Source organism: Muntiacus reevesi, chromosome 8 (genome assembly GCF_963930625.1).
Source record: "Muntiacus reevesi chromosome 8, mMunRee1.1, whole genome shotgun sequence".
NCBI lineage: Eukaryota > Metazoa > Chordata > Mammalia > Artiodactyla > Cervidae > Muntiacus > Muntiacus reevesi.
This window is the reverse complement of record NC_089256.1, coordinates 43,447,339-43,469,380: the sequence shown is the minus strand read 5'-3', so window position 1 is coordinate 43,469,380 and position 22,042 is coordinate 43,447,339. Positions and strand designations below refer to the sequence as shown.

The 22,042-nt window shown below is 34.5% G+C and overlaps 1 protein-coding gene across 3 annotated transcripts in view; it reads left to right on the top strand.

Annotated features, from left to right (window-relative positions):
• GSK3B (glycogen synthase kinase 3 beta) overlaps positions 1 to 22,042 on the top strand; it is a 202,792-nt gene that overhangs the window by 155,524 nt on the left and 25,226 nt on the right. For 2 of the 3 annotated variants that reach the window (XM_065943555.1, XM_065943558.1), the window contains exons 8-10: positions 5,524 to 5,619; positions 14,389 to 14,427; positions 17,064 to 17,250. In XM_065943555.1, the coding sequence (XP_065799627.1) occupies positions 5,524 to 5,619; positions 14,389 to 14,427; positions 17,064 to 17,250 (322 nt within the window). The remainder of the gene's footprint in view (positions 1 to 5,523; positions 5,620 to 14,388; positions 14,428 to 17,063; positions 17,251 to 22,042) is intronic. The other variant, XM_065943557.1, reaches the window with a different exon arrangement.

Here is a 22,042-nt window from a genome sequence, read left to right as displayed (position 1 = left end):
GTGCTCTTGTTGTCGTACATTTTACTTCTATAATACTTCATTTTGTTTTAAACACTGTCTTCTTCTAAACCAGTTTAAAAGCAAAGGGGAGATTCGTGATGTAGTTTGGTAGAAACCAGTGCGATACTGTAAAGCAATTATCCTTCAGTTAAAAATAAATAAATCAAAAAGTAAGTGAATACAACAGTGACCAACTTAAAAAAATAAGTAAAAGCAAAAGGGAAATGTCATACATATAGTCTGTATTTATAATTTTTGGTGGTCTTTATTCCTTAGTGTAGATAGGAATGACCATTCGTTTCCTTTCATCCTAAAGTATTTTCTTATAGTGAAAATCTGGAGACAAACTCTCTTAGCTTTTGTTTGCTTAACAATGTCTTGTTTGTCTTATTTTTTTCCACTATTTCAAGGAGAGAAGTAGCCCTGAGTTTTATTATGTGGTTTAATTAATGGAGAGAACTGGAAATCAAGACATCTTGGTTCTGTTCCCGTCATTCTTTTGAAGGATATTTTTACTGGATATGGAATTTCTTGGTTTCCAGTTTCTCATTCCTTTTTTTAAAAGAGAGGTCTCTATTTTCTTCTGGCTTGCATTGTTTCTGATAAGTTAGCTGTTATTATTGTTGACTGTATAAAATGTGTCTCTTTGCTTTGGGAAAAACTTTCCCTTTATCACTGGTTTTTATACTGTTTGGGTTTCATGGCATTTTCATCAAATTTGGGAAAATGTTGGCCACTATTTATTCATATATTTTTTCGACATCTGTTCCTCCAAGCCCTTTCTTAGACTCCAATCACATGTACCTATGTTTTTCCAGCTTGTTTTACCTCCATGCTTCAGCTTTGATTGTTTCTGTTTTGTTTTCTAAGTTCACTGATTGTCGTCTGTGGTGTCTTATCTGTTGTTAGACCTCTAGAAAAATTTTGACTTCACATATCATACTTTTCAACTGCGCAATTATTGTATTTCTTTTAATCCTCTGTTTGTTTCCTCATTATAATAGCTGTTTTATGCCCTTGTTTGTCAATTCTGCCCTCTGTCATTTTTGTACCTATATCTGTTGACCAGTTCCCTACTCCCTTCTTTTTGAATCATATTTGCCTTCTCCTTAAGAATATTTCGTCAGTCAGTTTTCTAATTGTTTTACTCTAGAGAGTAATTCTAATATCAGTTACTTAGTAGTTACTAAAAAGAGATGTCCATAGTAATGTCTTCTTTTAAAATAATGCAAGCCTTTGCATGATATTCCAGATTTATTGAGCTACCGATGCCAAGTTATACAGAATTATACTTTATTATATAAGGCTTTTTAGTTAACACAATATTTATACACAAAGCAGTTCTGTAACAAGAATGTTCTACAACTTAGGCCTTGAGATTAAAAATTCTAGGCAATAGGATTACTTACAATGTGCACATCCATAGGACTTCCTGCCATTTAACATTCCAATCAAAATTCTACATGTGAAACGATCACATGTGCTACAATAGTGGAATTGACTAGTAACAGAGGCTCTCTGGCCCACAAAGCCTAAGGTATTTACTTTCTGGCCCTTAAAAAAAGTTGGCCAATCCCTGGACTAGTGGATCTCCCATCTACTTTTCATATCTATTAGCCAGCCTGGGGAGAATGTGCTTTTCAAGATTTTAAAGTGACAAGAAAAAGAATAGAAAAATTATTATAATAGTTGTATATTTGACAAGAGAAATTAAACATAAAACAGACAGTGACTTTGGAATTTCACTTTGTCCATCTAATAGTTCTAGTGACTCAAGGTCATGTGGCTGTAACAGTAATAAGATACCCTTTGCCACTTTGTGGTGATATGCCAGTTTATTTGGTTAATTGCTTTTGAGTAATTGATAGTGAATATATCAGTGATTCCATTTACTATATATTAATAGTAATTAAGTTTCTTAAAAGTCACAAATATCCACATTTTGAAGATAAAGAACACAAACTCTGACCACCAATCGGAAGTATATTTAAGAATCTTTTTTGTATCATAACTATACATCAAAGCAGATAATCTCCCATTGTGATAAAAGACTTTTTTCCACATCCATGCCCTGGTATATATCGAATGAGAATTCTAGTTATGTAAAAAATGCTTAGATGAAAAGGTCAGAAATACTGAACCTTAGTTAATTATATGTATGCTAATAAGTGTCTGCAACTGATTTTCAAAGGCATCAGAAAATAAGGTGGATTGATATATGCATGGAGGAGCGGAAATGTAATGAAACAAATGTATTGAAAAATATTAGAAAATCGGTAGTTAGTATAAAGGGAGGACATTTTCACAGTTTAAAAAAAAATGCAACTTTTCTCATATGTGAAATTTTTCACATATAAGATTTGGGATAAATGTTTAGATCTAAGTGGTTGTGAGACAGTTTAGGGATAATATGGGAGTGACTTCACATATGCACACATATAGTATACCTTCTTGCTTTCACATAAAATAAATTATTATAACTTATATGTTTATGTTAAGCAAATCTTGTATGCATGTCATGTGTTTCTCAGCTGTTTGTTGTGTATGTCACAGATTTACTTCCACCAGGAATATTGTTAGGTTATAATAAAAAGCATATATGAATTGAAACATTCACTTCAAGGAGCATCCTGCCTTTTTCATTATACAGTGTGTAAATATGGAAAAGTCAGCCAAATAGCTGATAAGTTCATATGATCTATGTTCATACAGTAAAAAGATGGATTTACTGATGGTCTATATGCAACCCCTCATTCTTTTGGAATTTTTACCAACTTGTAGAGAGTTAGGACTGTGCCTTGTGCTAACAAAGTGCTGAATAAATAAGGGGAGACTGCACAAAAAATACTCACTGATTTGAGAGTGGGCATTTCTTAAGTGTCATTATTGTTTATTGTGAAATATATCCTAATACAAGATATATTAAAATGTATTAAGTTTAAAGCATAATAATAAAGTGACTATCCATGTAAGTACCACTCATATTAAGAATTAGAATTAGAGAACTACTTATGCCCACCCCAGTCACAGTCCCTCCTCCTCCATTATTTCTAGTAAGCTAAATAATCTATACTTGATTTTTCTAGTGAATATTTCCATGCCTTGAATTTAGTCTAACTATGTAAACTAAAGGATTCCCTGGTAACTCAGCTGGTAAAGAATCCACCTGCAATGCAGGAGACCCAAGTTCAACTCCTGGGTCGGGAAGATCCCCTGGAGAAGGATAGGCTACCCACTGCAGTATTCTTGGGCTTCCCTAGTGGCTCAGCTGGTAAAGAATCTGCCTGCTGCGTGGGAGATCTGGGTCTGATCCCTGGGTTGGGAAGATCCCCTAGAGAAGGGAACGACTACCCTCTCCAGTGTTCTGGCCTGGAGAATTCCATTGACTATATAGTTCATGGAGTTGCAAAGAGTCAGACATGGCAGAGCAACTTCAGTTCACTTTCACCTTCATGTAAACTAAAACATAGTTTAGTGTTTCCAGTTTTTAAACTTTACATAAAGCCATTATTGAGTGAAAACACACCACTGTGTGAAATTCATCCTATAAGGTACATGTTGCTCTAGTTCATTTATTTTCAATGCTGGTTAGTATATCATTGTATGACTGTGCCACACGTTATTTATTAATTCTGCTTTTGGATTTTTGCTTTGGCCTGCAATGTTGTATTGTTACAGACTGTGTGTATGCTCAGTTGCTTCCGTTGTGTCCTACGCTTTGTGACCCCATGGACCTTCGCCACGGGGCTCCTCTGTCCATGGTATTTCCCTGGGAAGAATACTAGAGTGGGTTGCCATGCCCTCCTCCAGGGAATCTTCCTGACCCAGGAATCAAACCCACGTTTCCTATGTCTCCTCCATTGCAGGCAGATTCTTCACTGCTTGAGCCATCAGGGAAGCCCCTATTACAGACTAGTATATATTATAAAGAGTTTCTCTAGATTAGAGTATATGTCTTAAAATGAAATTAGTGGATTGTAACGTCACTGAAAGTATGCATTTTAAATACTCATTTTTTAACATTGTTGTTTTTCTTTAGCATTTAAAAAAATCCAGTGGAGTTGCATTTGGAAGGCAGAATTATCAATAAGTTCACTCTCCCTTCTTTTTCACTCTTTTCCCTTTTTCCCACACATGTACACACATATACCCTTCATCAAGAGTCCAATTTAGAAAATAAGGGCTTGCTTTATTATTTAAAATAAAAACTTTTATTTTTCATATTTTAAATATAGATAGCTCCTAACTTACAAATATCTGATAGCTACAGTTACAAAGACCAGATGTTTTCCTTCTCAATACTCTTTGCTTCTCTGTAAAGCTGGAATTCTACTACAGGAAGGAAAGGAAGTTGTATTATATTTATTACCCCTAATAATTTCCTAGTACCTCTTTGTAATACTTTGTTCCAGCTCCTCACAACCGTGAATCTTCTTTCTGTGACTGTAGGCAGAAGATGTTCTAGAATTCTATATGAATTAAATTACACAGTACCTACTCAGTCTAGCTTACACTTTGTTTTTATATGAATGTCTTTTGAAGAATAAAACTTTAAAAAATTTGGTTAAGTTCTGAAAGTTTTAATGAAGTCTAGAGAATTAGAAATAATAACAACAAACACCTGAAATTCTTAGTTTGCCCTTTTTGTTCACCACTGATGAAGTACTTTACATTCTACTCCTTCTGTGCAACTGTCCTTGAATTAAATGGATTAGCATTTTATTTCAACAAACTTGTTTTATATTGGGCACTAGAGTTATAAAGATACTTAATAAGTGTCATTTTTCTTCAAAGTACTCATTTTAGTACTTAATGTCTCCTCCCATCATCTGTCTTATACAGTCAAGTCCATATACTTTTCCTTCGTTTGGCGCCTGATACAGTCCTGGAGGTAATGAAGTATTTTCAATATATTTTCAATTATTTTGAATATATTTTCAATATATTCAATAGTTTCAATATATTTCAATATATTTTCAATATATTTTTATCTTGTATTATAGTTATAATTTTTCCACACACAAATATGTAAGTTTCTCATAGTTAGAATCTCTCTTTTTCTTAGTATTCTTCATATAGTACACAGGGACATTCACTTAATATTCAGTGATTGAGTGGAATTTTTGATGACCATGTTTAACCAAGGTTCTCCTAATTAGTTTTTTGATAATAAAACCTTTGACTTACTTTACTGATGGATAAATGAATAAAAGATACTCTCACTTCAGATGTCATCACAATAGATTGTTTTTCTAGACAGAACAAAGATGCCTGATTTTTAGTTGAATATCTTTGAGTGACCTTTCTTATACAAACTTGATGACTGTTACCATAAAACTGTATAGTACCTGTAGCTTGGGTTCTCCAGTCAGAAATTGAAGTCTTCTATAAAGTCTGCTCTATTTAATGAGTTACATATTTTATAACTTTGGAATTCCTTTTCCAGTGAAACCAGCACATTAAAACATAAAGACTATATAAGTATATAGAAAATTATGGTAATAACTTTCTTTCTTTATCTAGGTCCTGGGGACACCAACAAGGGAGCAAATTAGAGAAATGAACCCAAACTACACGGAATTCAAATTCCCTCAAATTAAGGCACATCCTTGGACTAAGGTGAGTCAAAAAGAGTTTTTTAAAAACTACATTAACCAGTAGTTAATTAGAAGTTGGATTTCTCATTGTTCTTGAACTAAACTATTTTGAGACTAGGTGGCTGTCAGAGTACAAAGTACAACAGCACTTCTGCATGTAAAAATAATTGGATAATTATGCATCAGTGTTTCATTGATTGTATATAGCTTCATTCCCATTGATTTCCTGTAGAAAGTTTCCAATCTGGGTTTTTATTTGTAGGATGAGGACAGTACATATGCGTAGTTTTCAAATAAAGAATTTCATTAAGTGCAGGATCTTATATATAAATTTTTACTCTTTAAAATTCAGAAGTAATTTCTTTACATAGTTAAGGGTACTTACATTCAGTATCACATATATTTTTATTCTTTTTAAACTACTGATACATAGATTATATTTTGTGTTCTTTTCTTGTTTACTTTCCTATTGGTGTTTTGGGAGCAAGAGTGAAATGAAGATTTGGTCTCACTAATAGTATATGTTGAAAGCAGTTGATATGCCCACGGGATGTCACTAGCCTTTGGAAAAGCCTAACTTCAACTTTTAGTTGGAGCCAATTCTAAGAGCATAAGTACTAACTTATGAGAAAATTTTATTTTTTGTATTGATAGTTAATTGAAGTGATTGTAGAGAGATTTTATTAAAAAATATTTTCATGTCTGATTTGTGAGATTGTATGCAGAGGGGAAAAAAAAATCTCAATAAGGTTTATAGCTAGAGTGACTCTCTTGTTTTATAGATTCTGAAACTCTAGCTAAACATGCCAAATGACTTATCCATGTTTCCATATGTGACTGACAAAGTCAGGATTAAGCTGCTTCTCTGTGTATGTGTGTGTGTGTTTAACACCAAGTTTTTTAACCTTCTAGTTATGTGCCATCATATATCCCCCTTCCCAGTTTACTCTTATATTTCATTATATATTTTGTGGGTTGGAAATACTCAACTTTCTAATGCATATTTCAATCAGAGATCTTGTATATTTAAAAATGTACATAGAACAGTTTGTTTTGAACATTGACAAGTTCATTTAATTGGTTATATATCTTCTATAATAATAGGTAAAGTAATTTCGGTTAAATAATTTACATTTCCAGATTCAAAGTAGGTCTCTTGCTAAGTTGTATTATTCAAGTTTCTTTGCTTCAAGTTATCAAATATCTTCACTTCACTTCAGAAAATCCTCTTATTACTAATTATTCATTATTTAGAAACAAAGACCTCAGTAATAATTTTACTGCCAGAATAATAAGTTGTAGCTTTCACTGATCAAGACATTGCTCTCTCTCCCACCCTCTTTTTAAGTTTTCAGTAAACACTAAATGTTCTGAGATAAGTCATCCTTTGGTCTTGGTATTTAAAGTTTATTTTGAATCTGAGTCAGAAGATATTTAGGTCCTCTCACTGGTTCTAAACTCAGAATCATAGGTGCCCTATTTGGATTTAGAATCCGAGCTACAGTTTGAATCTAGCAAAGTTACTCCAAGTTACAGTGTAATAAGTGATTTGTAGTATACTATGATTTCAGCCATGTTAAAGAAGAACAAGAAGCAAAGAGAATTCTGTGTATTGAATTAATACAGGAAAGTATTCCAAAATGCTAATGGTAGTTTGAGTAAGAAGAGTATAGGTGATTTTATTTTCTTTGTTCTGCATTTCCATATTTTTTTAAATAAACATGTTATTTTAAGGAAGAAAGAAAAGTAAAATTCTTTTTGGTTCAATCTGTTCTAAGTATTCATCCTGTGTATAGAGTTTCTAAGCAGTACAATGCTGAAATGAGGTCATGAGATCTTATTTAGTTGTCCTTGTCCTCATTTTTTTAAAATCAAGACTGCCACCAGTGTTAGTGTGTGTCATATTCTGTACTTTTTCCCCTTGATTATATCTCTTCAAGTATTAGCCAGGATGGAATGTGAGGAATGATATAGTTACCATGCAAGCAATAGAAGATTAATGGTGAATTTGCATGCTTTACATCTTTTACCCTTGTGAATTCCAGATGTCTTACACTAATACTTTTCCAACTTGAATAATATACACAAAGCCCTTTTGTTTTATTTAGGCTTCTATTCTTGTACCATATATAGAATAATAGTTCAATTCTCCCATCTATTTTGTGTCTTCAAACTCTTGTGAATTCTTCACTCATATATGTGGCATAATTTGGTTCTCACTTGGTATAAATGCATTTACTATATAATAGGACACTTACATTAATTTCTCATTAGTGCACACCATTAGGTTGCTGTTACTGTGGTTGTAAACACAAAACCAAATTCAGACACACAAATTCCATGGCACTACTCTGTCTTCCAGATGATCCAGAATATATTTGCATTGATTATTAAGAGTAGATTATTGTCAAAATAAGAATACAAAATTTTAAATTTCTGGAGGAAAGTCTTCCCTCCTTTGTGATAGTGAACGTCAGCTTGAGAAATATTCTTTTATGCTAGGCAGCCAGTGGAGATTTTTGTTTTTTTTTTTTAACATACATAGTGTTCTCTAAAGGAAAAAGCATTTTGCCTTTGGAGGGCAGGTAAACGGGAGTCTGGAAACAAAATCTGCTTTGCCTTTATCGAAGTCTTCTGTTAAAACCTACTTTAGCCCCATTTGCTGAAACCCTTTTTTTGATCATGTAATATTGTAGTACAGCTATATCCCCAGAACCGGGAGCTCCTGTTCTCAAAAAAAGTAGGCAGACAAAAAGATGAAGGAAGAAAATGTCTTCCTTGGAAGCATTGAGTGAGGGTATTCAGATGTATAAGAAAGATAGCAAACAGAAGAACAAAACAATGAAATAATCCTAGTGTGATACATTGCAGGGATCTTGAGAATTCAGAAATCCAGTAAGATGCCCTTGACTATTACCTAATAGCCAGAACAACCTAATTCATTGAATAAGCATTAGTGGCTTAAGTTGGAAAGGAAATATATATACTAATGTTTTGAAACAGGGACCAGTATTGAGAGTGATGGTGGGGAAGATAAATACTTGCCTTTTGGTGTATGCTATATAGTTAAAAGAATAAAAGCCAGATGGGACGCAAAATGAAATGATAGCAAAAGTAAATTGAGAATTAAATAGAGGTGGAGATTGGTTGGAAGAAGAGAAGAAGCTGAAATTCTGTATTTGGTACATGGAGATTTAGGTAAATGACAGTCTATTTAGGTATGAAGTAAGGATCTAGTATAAGCATTGCTCCCGTTCTTTGTGCCTCATGTTGCTCTTTGCTTTTGTAAGAAAGCAGTTAGCTGTTAGTCTTTTCTTCAGGTTCTTTTGAAAACAAGTATGCATAGAGAGGATTTGTCCTCTCTATCTCCACTGCCCTGACTTTAGCCCAACATCATATCATAGAATTACTGAAACAACCTCCTACCTCCTGATTTCCCTCCTTCATATCTTTCACATCCTCACTGCTGTCAAAGTCATCTTCCTTAAAGCACATGTGATGTTGTCTCTCCTGTTTGAAAATTTTCTGATTCCTCATTGCCTATAGGAAAATTTTTACATACCATACGTATAGTGAGAAGAGTGATTATATGTCCCAATTTATGTTTGCCCAGTATGATTATTAATGGCATGTTATTCACACTCTTCACTGTCCCACTTTGGATGACAGATTATCCAGTCACTCTCTTTCTAATTATTTCTGCTTTTCTTTCCAGAAAAACGAGAGATTTAGTTCTTTGTCCTGCTCTTAACCTTTCCTGAGGCATTTAGTCAGTTAAACCTAATCTTTCCCAAGTTCTCCAGTTCCCTCACCCTTAAATGCATGTAACTAGGCAATGAATTTAAAAGTTTAGTGTTCAGTTAGGATAGATTAAGGATTTCTAATAAAGTTAACATTGTAATGGTTGTATATGTTTATTCCCTATTTTGAGTATCTGATTGTGCTCACTTTTTGTTAAAATTAAAGCAAATATTCCCCTGTATTATTCCAGTATTAAATAATCCTGTGAGGTCAGTTAGATCAGCAGTACCCAGTCATTTTGGCACCTGGGACTGGTTTTGGAGAAGACCATGGACCAGGGATGGCATGATTTCAGGATGGTTCAGACGCATTACATTTACTGTGCAATTTATTTCTATTATTACATCAGCTCCACCTCAGATCATCAGGCATTACATCCTGGAGGTTGGGGACCTCTGAGTTAGGTAACACAGATGTCTGTATATTCTTTCGGGGTAATGTAATTCATGAGTGATATATCTAGTTAGTAGAGGAAGTAGATTAGAATCCCAAGGGCCTTGGTTTCTTTCGATTGAGTACTGTTTAATAACTTAACTACATATGAGAGTGTTGTCCTGCTCACTTTGAAGGGATCATGCAGTCATGCTGAATTTCTTGATCTGATCAAACTGTTCTCCTGATTGTTCCCTGGAAAAGCCACATTCATTTCTACCTCTTACTAGTGAACACTTAGAGTGTTCTTTCTCGCTGCTTACTAAGTCTTGACCTTTGTCAAGACTTCAGATCTTCTCCCATGAAACATCTAATTGTCCAAGCTCTGTGTGATTATTCCCACCATATAACTCCTGTAATACCTTCCAAGTCATACTGGATATGTACTGTAGCAGCTTCTCATTTCTCTTTTGTTGATAATAAAATGAATATGTTACCTAAAAATGTTTGTTGCTGAGACTTGGGTATACATGACTAATAGTTGTCTGTAGGATATGTGGGGAACTTAGACCATTGATTTAAGTATCCCAGAAAGCATTATCCACAAAAATCAATCCTTACATATTTGATTTCTTAGAACACAGTCCACATGCTGTGAAATGAGTGAATACTAGTGTTTCTAACTAGCTAACAGAGTAAGCAAAAAATTGAGCTCATTTCAGCCATCAAAGGAATCAGACTAGCTGAATTGGTTATTACATGTGTTATTCTCTATGCTTAAAGCTAAACCAAAAGGCCCACTTTTATTTTTTTAAATGACTTTCTTCATAATGTTTTTTCCTGAGTCTTTGACTACAAGATGAATTTTCATTTGGTAAACTTACCTGTTTTAACTAGTTTCACCCATTACCAAAAATACATTCAAAGGGTCTTAGCACAAAGCAAAAATCCCTGTCAAACATTTTGTTGTTGTTGTTTTGCTGATCCACTCTGCCTTTTCTGGCCTTTCTTCTTTGTTTTGCTCATGTATTCCGGAAAGCATGAAACTATATTGGGGATTTCTGTTGATTCCTCATTTTGTCATTTGTCTGTTTTGTCTGCTGTTCAGGTAATCAGTTTCAATATTACTATTCAACCCATCTGCCTACAGACCTCAACTAGTACACTATCACTTGTCCCATAAATACACTATGTTCCCTACTGAATTTTTACCTCCATCTTCTTTAGTGCTAGAATAATCACTTCTTTTCTAACATCTATTTTGCTATATGAATAGACCTCTTCACTTTTCTGTTTATACTGGCTTTACCCTATTTCTTTGGAAACTATTGCACATTAAAATCCAACTACTAAGGTGGTGAATCCATACGTGAGAAGAATAAGGTAAAAAAGAAAGAATGGATCACTTGTGGGGAGCAAAGGATAGGGTCGAGGGTCAATTTAAAAAAGGCAAAAATTAGTGACTTATCATTTGTTCTTTAAAACACTTATCTCCTATGTATCAGTGCTGTGCTAGACACCATAAAGGATACCAAAAAACCTTAAAATATATAGTCTCCATCTTGGAAACATTTAAGGGTGATATATCTCTGAGTCAGTTTAAGCAAGTATTGAATAATATATAACCATATACTTGATTACGTGCTGTTGGTGTTTCAAGGTTTTTCACATACTATAGGTATCATAGGGAGGATCTTCAGTGTGGGTGGTGGAGGGGAAAGGGAGCCTCCTTTTAAAGGTGATAGGAGGACTGGTGGGTGAGGGTGGGTACTATTGAAGGACAGTTTAGATTTGCTTGCATGCATGTGTGCTCAGTCACTTAGTCGTGTCGGGCTCTTTGTAACCCTATGAACTATAGCCCACCAGGCTCCTCTGTCCATGGAATTTTCCAGGCAAGGATACTGGTTACCATTTCCTGCTCCATGGGATCTTCTCAACCCAGGGATCAAACCCATGTCTCTTGTGTCGCCTGCATTAACAGGTGGATTCTTTACACCTGGGAAGCCCTTGGGTTTGCTTAGGTGCTGCTAAAGTTAGGAATTGTTGTAGCTTAGGAGACTGTCCCTTAAGGTGTGAAGGTATGGATGAAAAGGAAATATTCCTATATTCTTAGGAATATCAACCTGACTATAGTAACCATTTTATGAACAATGAAAGATTAAATTGGATAAGTAGATATTTGGTAAATCACACTTCTATAGTATTTTATCAGCAAATTCCTAGAAGAAGGAATTTGTGGCATAGTTTAATGCTGATACCAATATTATATTCCTTATGTGTATTTTAATTAGTGAAGCTAAACTTTATTGAATTGTGGCTAAGGAAAGGATGTTTGTGTTTCTTAAGAATTATGTGCTGTACACGAGCACTTCAGTAGACTTAAATTCTTTTATTAGTTAATTAACTCATTAACTAGTCAGCAAATCCACGACATTGTCTCACTTTTAGTCCTGCATATAGCTTTACAAATTGCAAATAATTTTATATACTGGGGTTGCTCTTCAGAAGTGTTCATGGTTAATCAGTTTTTAACATTGAACGCTTGTGTATTTTGTGTATGACCAGTGAACAGTGTCTGTACTGTACATTTATCACAATGAAAACTTGAAGAGGAATAGCTGCTTGAGCTACTGAACAAGGCACAGTACTTGTTCTCCATTCTATTTAGATTAATTATCATTGTCCCATAGGCATTTTTACATTGCTCTGGTTGGCTGTTTAATATAGTGGAATTGTTGAGAGCTGATGCTATGAGAATCAACCATAGGCCTCGATGTGGTATATAAATGGTAATTTTAAGGGGCTTAAGATTCAGTCATAACAGTTAGCTCCAGGTTGAAATTTGATGTTTGATGGCAAAAGTCTATTCTAGGACATGTGAAGGAGAAAATGGTCTGTGTACTTTCTGAGTTATCCAAATGCAAGTTTATTTTGAATAACTCTTCCATTAAGAACTCATTTGCATTTGTTCAGTACCACAGAGACTTTATTTTTGGGGAAAAAAATTTTTTTTCTCCTAGTTTCTTCTCTAGACTAGTATTGTGATAAGAGTTTGTTTCAATTTAAGAAAATGAGTTGCTGCACAGGTGAGGTAGTAGTTGAATCACTTAAAAGTTCATGTCAGTGTTTTGGTTCTTTTCAGTTTTTCTTTTCTCTTTTGTTTTCTTTCTTCCTTTTATTTCTTTATTTTTTGCTTTGTTCTGTTTTGTTTTATTTACTTACTTCTGGTTTTAGTTTTTACAGGGAGTGTTTTGGGCTGGCTCTTCATGGCCTTGCTAACATTCTTGGCTGGCCATATTTAGTCTGCGCACTAATTGTTAGTTGGCCCAGTTGAGTCTTACTTTGTGCTCTCATTTTTTTAGTCTGGTTTTCTATTTTTGTCCACCTGGTTGTGTTTTAAGTTCATGAGAGATTTTTATCCTAATGGGCCGGATTTTAATTTGTGAACTAAATTTTAGTCTGCAGACTAAAAGTAATCCGCGGATTATTTATTTTTGCAAAATATTTAATTCCCCCACTGGAAACTATCCTAAAAGAATGTTAAATTCTCTTAGAATAGCCAAGGGAATTCACAGCTACTGGTGAGTTCTGCCATTTTTTGTTCTCAATACCTAGACATAATAGACCCTGCTACCTCCCTTTTGCATATTTGGCTCCGTTGTGCCTAGGTGTTGGTTTACATTACTTACTATGCATGTCACCTATAACTGTGACTGTCCCTTAGTTGTATTGTTCATTGTATATATTTTTGTTTAGCTTTTGGTGGGTGAATTGGGCATATTTGCAGATGGAACTGTGTTGAATTTGTAGTGCTCAGAGATACAGAATTTTTTTCAGTGAGTTTTTCCAAAAAGGAAAGGGTATAAGGGAGCAAAGCCCACAATAGAAAAAGTAAGTTTATACCCGCACTTCTGAGGTGATATGTCAATTTCTTGAAGAGTCCTAAGATAATGAGAATGTCAGTAAATATCTTTTATCAGGGAAGTCAATCCAAAATGGAGAATAATCCGCGGTGGCCTGATCCTTCTTAGCTCACACAAATTGAAAATATCTGGCTTGAAATCTATAAATTAAATAAATTTATCACTTTCTTCTCATCACTAATAATTTAGCAAAAATGTTTATACTGTGTTACTGGAATTCATTAATAGAGAAAAATTAGCATTTTGGGAACTCACATCTTGAAAAGCAGGCTGATATGCCCCCTCCCAGCCATGTCAATGGACAATGAATCCAGGTCGTAGAAGACCAAACACTTTACTTTGGGAATTTTACTTCTAGATTTCATTTTGATTTTAACTTTTTTTGGTTTTATATTTTTTTAATAAATGCACTGGCATCAGAACATAATTAAATTAAAATTTAATTTCTTTACTGTGCCTCACCATTGCGCAATCAAATTTTTTTTGCATACACTGTGGTGAAATAATTTTTAAAACTTGGACTTGCTACTGTGCAGACTGATGTTTAAAGTTTATAACTGTATAAACATTTTCTATGTCCCCCCCCTCCACACCATGGATTTCTTATAACATTGGATATATTTTTCCTTGCTGGACTATTCTCTTTTGGATTGACTTCCCCTGTTTGGATTATTTCACTGCATTCTCATCTTTAGGATTCGTCAGGAACAGGACATTTCACCTCAGGAGTGCGGGTATGTACTTAATTTTTTTTTCCCAAAATTTCAGGGCAGGTCTATAAAACTCGGGGGGAAAACTTTTTTGAAAAGCTAGTTATTCATTCTTGAAATGTAATAATAAAAACAAAGTAGGTAGCTGTGTGGTGTAGGTTTTGCTTGTAGTATGTATTTAGAGTCTCAGTTTCTTGAATGATTTATTGATAACTAAGCTGAAGTTTAGGAATGGGGTTTGAAAAGTATTTTTACAAGAATAAATATTGACAAAACCCCACATAACCAAAGATTTCGACTCTTAAAACAATTTAGTATGGAATGAAAAGCAGCAGAAACCTCATTATTAAAAGCCAAGTGGCAGTAGTTACTGGTTTCCTTTCCTTTAGACACAAAGATAATTCAGAAAAACTTTCTAGTTTGGCCTATAATTTTTGCAAGTTGCATGCTACCACACCCTGTCTTATGGTCAGAAATCTGGACTTTGGGTATGCTGGGATTTAACCCCACATAATTTTCTTAACCTTTATCCGTAGATTACTGAACCAAGGCTTTTCTCATCAGGAATCTCTCAAGGGGTTAGAAATAATAATGGGTACTTTTTTAAAAAGGCAGGTTAAGTCTTGATTTTAATGTAGGTTCTTAGAATGAATTCTTTTCATTATTTTTCTAACTCTTTGATTCTGTGAGTTAAGGTTTCCTGGCAGAGTAAGCTATTATGTGCCTTAGTACCAACATTGATGGTGACTTTTAGTCAGTAAGAAATCAAAAAAGACGTGGATGGTTTTCTTTTTAGTAATCAGAAGTACACTTAAAATACTGGTTTATTAACAGATGGTAACACAGAAATTTTTCATTTAAAATACACTCACTGTCCACCTATCCTACATTTGAATGTTAAAAGATACTTATTTCTACTTTTGGTGGTGGTGCTTTTAATTCTACTTTTGTGCTCCCGTTATTGGTCAGAGGCATTTTTATTAGACTAGCTAACATTTATAAAATAAATCCACGTGCTGTCAAATAAATACAAACTTCCCTCAGGGGTAAAATAAGTCAGTAGTGCTTAGTATTTTCATAAAAAATTTCTTAATGTTTCCACTGGTTATTTTCTTCTACATTTTGAGTTTGATTATGGTTCTGGTTGGGGAGCAAGAGCAGGGGGAAATGACCACAAACAGTGAAAGATGTAAACATTTCAAATAATATAGTACGTTAGCTCTTGATGGAGGCAAGTCAGATTATTCAAAAAAATAAAGCAGCTTATAACTGTGGAGAGGGTTTTCTAACACAGCCAAATAAATTAACTAAGATCTTTAATGTTCACAAATAAATTTCTAATAACCTACTCAAGCCAAGATTTCTCAATTTCCAAGGAAAATGTCTTTATTAATAATAAACTTTGTTTCAAAATGAAAAAAGGATTTTCAGCGTAGAAAGTACTCTTATAAATAGTCTCATAATCTAATGAGTTCTGTAGTAGTAACCAGTTCTCCTGCTTTCAGCCTAGGTGAATAGCAAAATGTTACATGAGCCTTTCTCATTAGGAAACAAGCCTCTCAGACTCCTCTGGGCCTTGTCACAGTCTGCATGTCCTCTCCTCACCTGTAGGTCTCTTGCCCTCCATTTTTACACATCTGTTTTCCCTTTTGTGTCTGTCAGCTTCCACCATTGCCCCTACTTGAGTCTGTGTTCTTCTGTCAAGGGATATGTGTTTCATTTTTCTTTAATTTCAAAAGCTTTCTGTCCAGATGTTTATGTTTATTTGTTTTTCCCTTTTGCTTTTATTCTTTAACTATCCATAATTTAAAACAAAGTATATTTTTCATAGTTCTATGTATTTATTTGAAGTTTTAAGACATAGATGAGTAGAAAGCTTTCTCTTCCTTTAAATAAGTTTATTTATTTGCATTTTGCCTTAATATAGCTTTCAGTTTACTTTTTCTGTGAGTTAATGTTCTTAATGAAAAATCAGTTTCTCTATTCCTGATTAAAACCCTAGAATATCAATTCAAATGAGGGATAAACTGGCCGTGTTAAGATAACAGCTACCTGAGAAAATATTTTTGGACATTTTGAGAAGTCCTGGATATTGAAGAATTTCTTCAAATAATAATAGGCTCTGTTTATTGAAAAGTTAATACCAAATCATTAAAGAATAAACAGCTTTTCTTTTTTAAAAGATATTAATTGCCAGATTTGAACAGTGCCGTTGATTGTCAACAATTTTTCTGCTAAAAAAGAAAGTCACACCAAAGAGGCAAACCCTATAACTCTTACCACAGCAGTCAAAACTTTAAAATTAACTTTGCATTCTTCTAGTTGTGACTGCCCCCAGAATTGAGACTTTCTTTTGTGCCTGTCATATATTGTTGCATGTTTGATTGTACTCCTTTATGATTAGCTTGTATAGATTTTTTTTTCCATTTCCCCTAGATTTTTCTCTGAGCCTTTTTCATATAATCTTTAATTAGCAGTTCACCCCAATGTGGTAAATTGTATGCAGTTAACTCCTTTCATTCTAAAAGGTTTCTTTCACAAATGCAACCATGTTTTTGTACATGGTGGGAATTAACTCAGTACTCAGATGATAATTTGCAAAGATTCTTACATGAAACAGTAACTGTACTTTCTCTCTTTCTTTTTTTTTTATTCTGTAGGTCTTCCGACCCCGAACTCCACCCGAGGCGATTGCACTGTGTAGCCGTCTGCTGGAGTATACACCAACTGCCCGACTGACACCACTGGAAGCTTGTGCACATTCATTTTTTGATGAATTACGGGACCCAAATGTCAAACTACCAAATGGGCGAGACACACCTGCACTCTTCAACTTCACCACTCAAGGTAACTCCTAACACTTAATCCTTTTACCATTTTCTGGGAAAGTTACACATGTGTAACTTTAATTTTCTATTAAATCTTTGCAAGGTAAAAGTAGGCATATTAAGTACTTATACATGAAGGGAGCATCCTATATAACCACTTACTAGGCTACCACACTTACATGGTTTTGAAGAAAATAAAGGCAGATTAAATTTTTCAAATAGGCATAACTTCTCTAATTTTTAGCAGATTCTGATAAATCTTGGTACTGGAGAAGTTACAGAGATTTCACTGAGTAAGGTTTATCACTAATAATATTGACGTGCAATTTAATCTTCAGATTTATGTCTCGAATGTTAAAATTCCTTGTTTCTCAGGGATTTATATCAAGTTTTCTTAACCCGGAAATAAATTGGTGGCTATATTTGTGTAATTTTAGATGCCATACAGACAGAGAAAACTGGAGTCCTATAAAGCCCATCTTAGAACTTATATAAGGGATTTGGAAGAGAAATTCTCATCTCTCCTGAGCCTTGGCATCATTGCTACTGCTAAGAAAACACTGATAGGAAAACTGAGTTTGTGTATTGATGGTTTCTAAAAAGCCCAGGGATGGTCATTTTGCATTCATTCATCAGCCACACTGCTGCTGATGATGTTCTTCCTAAACTGAACATTAAACATGTCCAATTCCCTGTAGATAAAACAAGGAGTAAATAGATAGCTTGTTTTGATTAATTAGTCAAGCTAAAAATATAGAAGGAATAGAGAGCTTTCTGTGATCAGGAAATAGATATAATTTACTTTATTATAAAGCAAAAAAATTTCCCCCTTTTAAGCTTTTTTAAAACTGATTGTGGAAAAATACATTTCTTAAACTTTAGATTTGGAAGATGTGAGTTGCTAGTAGAATAGACTTGGATGATTCAGTTGACTATAGGATGATTCAGTTGACTATAATCTTAAATTGTCAGTATTATGTAGCTACTAGCAATGCTTATGTAATCTCATTCATCAAAGAAAAATCTTCAGGTTTCCTGTGACTATTAATTTTGACTTGGGCTGATCAGAAATCATTTGGAATGTTGTTTTAAGTCCTGACTATGCCTCTCTAAGATGTTAATGAACAACCAGGTAGAGTATACAAAGGAGCAAAATTAAATATAGAGCCTTGAAAGTGAAGATTTAAGGGACTCCTGAGAAAAACTACCTCAAATAAAGGCCCCAGCCCCTGGCATAAAGAGAGACTAAATAAATATTTAGGAATCAGTAAAGATGTTTTCACCTGGTAATAGTGGAACACGGTGTTTTCAAAATACTGATCTGTATACCAGGGAAAAGCTGGATGATGTCAAATATTGTAGGTAAGATTATTCCTGTTTGGCAGAAGGTTTGACTGGAAGACTGTTGTTCTCTTCCACAACAGAAATTCATTAATTCCGTGTCAAAAATTTTAGACATCTTGAGAAAATAAATTTTATTTTTAATTCTTAACTGCTTTTGTTTTAATCAAGAGTAATGCGTTTAGATGGAAGAAAATGTTAAAAATGCAAAGGAAGTATAGAGAAAATTAAAATCACAGTCCTGAAAGAATTACTTTTAGCTTTCAAAGTAATCACTTTATGATTTTATGGTGTAGCTCTTTTCTAATACTAATGCTGATAACCCTTGAATATAAAGTGATCCTCTGTTTTCTCATTTAGAAGATCCCAAAAGGATTCTTTCTGTTAACTCAAATAGATTTAAATTATATAAAGTTAATATTAGTTTGGGCTTCCCAGATGGCTCAGTGGTAAAGAATCCACCTGTCAGTGAAGGAGAGGCAAGAGATCCCTGGATCATGAAGATCCCCTGGAGAAGGAAATGGCAACCCACCGCAGTATTCTTGCCTGGAGAGTCCATGGACAGAGGAGCCTGGTGGGCAGTAGTCCATGGGGTTGGTCACAAAGAGTCAGCCTGAGCGCACACACAGTAGTTTAGGATTTTTTTAAAATCTCAAATTTTATAGAACAATATTTTTCAAACTCTATATGCATCTTTCACATCTGTATCTTTGTAATCAGTAGAGCTACTTTTTGAACCATCTGTATAGTTTTTTAGGGTACATTGCCTAAAGTTTTTGATATGAAGCTCTTTTTGAATCTACCTGAGACCACCATTGGAAATTCTACATCCATCTATTTACATAAATGTGTCATATTATGCATAATATAATTATTTAGTGGATTGCTTTATAACATAGTATCTAAAAGACTTTTTAAATTTTATTTATTTTTAATTGGAGGATATTTGCTTTACAATAGTGTGTTGGTTTCTGCCGTACATCAGCATGAATCTGCCCTAGACATTCATATGTCCCCTCCCTCTTCAATTTCCCTCCCACCTCTCACCCCATCCCGCTTCTCTAGGTTGTCATAGAGCACTGGGTTTGAGCTCACTGCATTTTATTTGCATACGGTGGCATCCAGTAAAACTGTGGATCGTGGGATGAGAAGCTACTAAGTCAGTGCTAGATTTTTTTTTTGCCTCATTTTTTACCATTTCTGTCAGATAACTAAAGTTTCCCAAAGTTTAAAGGGAACCTTGATCTTTTTTTTCCCATGCTAAGGATTTCCTCCAGCAAGTACTTTGTTTCTCAAAATATACAAATCAAGACAGCCCCTTGTTAAGTAAACAACTTGGTAGAAACTCAGATGCATACACATGATGCATCTTGTGATATTTATGATGGATATATTTTGGAGAATAATTCTCCTTAAATTAAGACATATTTTAATCCATACTCTTCAATGTGTGCATGCACCTGTTTGTGTTCATTGAAACTGAGAATACTGCTTAAACCTTTTATTTGATTAGATTTAAAAAATCAAGATTGTTTCACTGTTCACATACATCATTTCTGAAGTAATTACATTTGATTCTTTAGTCACTGGCTAATAACTTTCCATTATTACTAAAGAAAATAAAGTTTAAAACAGCTAAGTTATTTTATGAATTTCTAAGCTTTTTTAAAAACTGAGATAAAATTCATGTAGCATAGTAAGATAAACCATTTTACAGTAGACAATCCAGTGATGTTTAATACATTCACAGTGTTGTACAGCTATCAGCTCTCTCAGATTCCACAACACTTTCATTGCTTCTGAAGAAAACTCCATGCCCATTAAGCATTCAGTCTCCACTAACTCCTTTTTTGACCCTTGGCAGCCACCAGTCTGCTTTCAGTCTCTGTGGATTTACCTCTTCTGGATATTTCATATAACGGAACCACATAATATGTGACCTTTTGTGTCTGGCTTCTTTCAGTTAGCATGTTTTCAGGGCTTATCCATGTTGTAGCATGTATCAGTATTTCATTCCTTTTTATGGTGGAATAATATTTCATTATGGGCTTCCCAGGTGGCTCAGTGGTAAAGAACTCACTTGCCAATGCAGGAGACCTAGGTTTGATCCCTGGGTCGGGACAATCCCCTAGAAGGAAATGGCAACCCACTCCAGTATTCTTGCCTGGGAAATCCCATGGACAGGAGCCTGGCGGGCTACAATCCCATGTGGTTGCAAAAGAGTTGGACACAGCTTAATGACTAAGCAACAACAAATATAGTTTTCATTATATCATGTCTTAATCAGTTCAGGCAACTCTAACACCCATGAACTGGGTGACTAAATAACAAACATTTATTTCTCACAGTTCTGGAGGCTGGGAACATCAAGATCAAGATGCTGACATTCAGTATTTGATGAGGGCTGCTTCCTGGTGTGCAGACGGCTCCTTTCTTGCTTATATGGTGGAACCAGATCACCTCTCTTATGTCTCTTCTTACTAATCCTGTTCATGACCTAATTTCCTCCCAAAGGTTCCACCTCCAAATACTGTCACGTTGGAGATTTAGGGCTTCAGCATATGAAGTTTAGGGGGACACAAACATTCAGTCCGTAGCATAGGGATATGCCACATTTTGTTTACCCATTCATCTGTTGATTGACATTTGGTTTGTCACTACCTTCCAGCTATTGTGAATAGTTCTGCTATGACTATTATGTACAAGTATGAATTTGTTTGAATACGTGTTTTCAGTTTGGGAGGTATTACTGAATCATATGGTAATTCTATATTTAATTTCTTGAGAAACTGCCAAACTATTTTGCATAATGACTTGCACATTTTACATTCCTACTAGCAATGTTACAAGGTTTCCCGTTTATCTACATACTCACAAATACTTGCAACTTTAAAGCACTTTACTAATTGATAACAATTAATGGATGATCAGAATAAGAGGTTAAAGAAAGAGAACTAACTTTCCAGTTGGTTGTATAGCTAGAGAGAATAGAGGGATGGTGGGTGTCATTAGTGAGTGTCCTGCTGTAGGTAGAATAAAACCCTTCTCTATCCTTAGCAAACTTTCAGTGAAGTCTGTACTACTTTCCCCAGATGAACTAAAGGTAGCCCCTGATCTACATATACTAGGTGCTCAGTCTATGTTTGAGTGTTTGATACATGCCACTTTAAGTATACACAGTATTTATTAACTCATTCAACCAGAACTTATTGGGCATTTCTAATTTTCCTTTTACTTGTTGGAACTGTTGTTTTAATTAGTAAAGCAAACCTACCATATGAACAAAACTACAAAGATCAAACACTTGAGTAAAATATAATAAGTTGGTAGTGGTTTGGTCACTAAGTCATGTTCCACTCTTGCGAGTTCATGGACTGTAGCCTGCCAGGCTCCTCTGTACATGGAATTCTCCAGGCAAGAATACTGGAGTGGGTTGTCATTTCCTTCTCCAGGGGATCTTCCTGACCCAG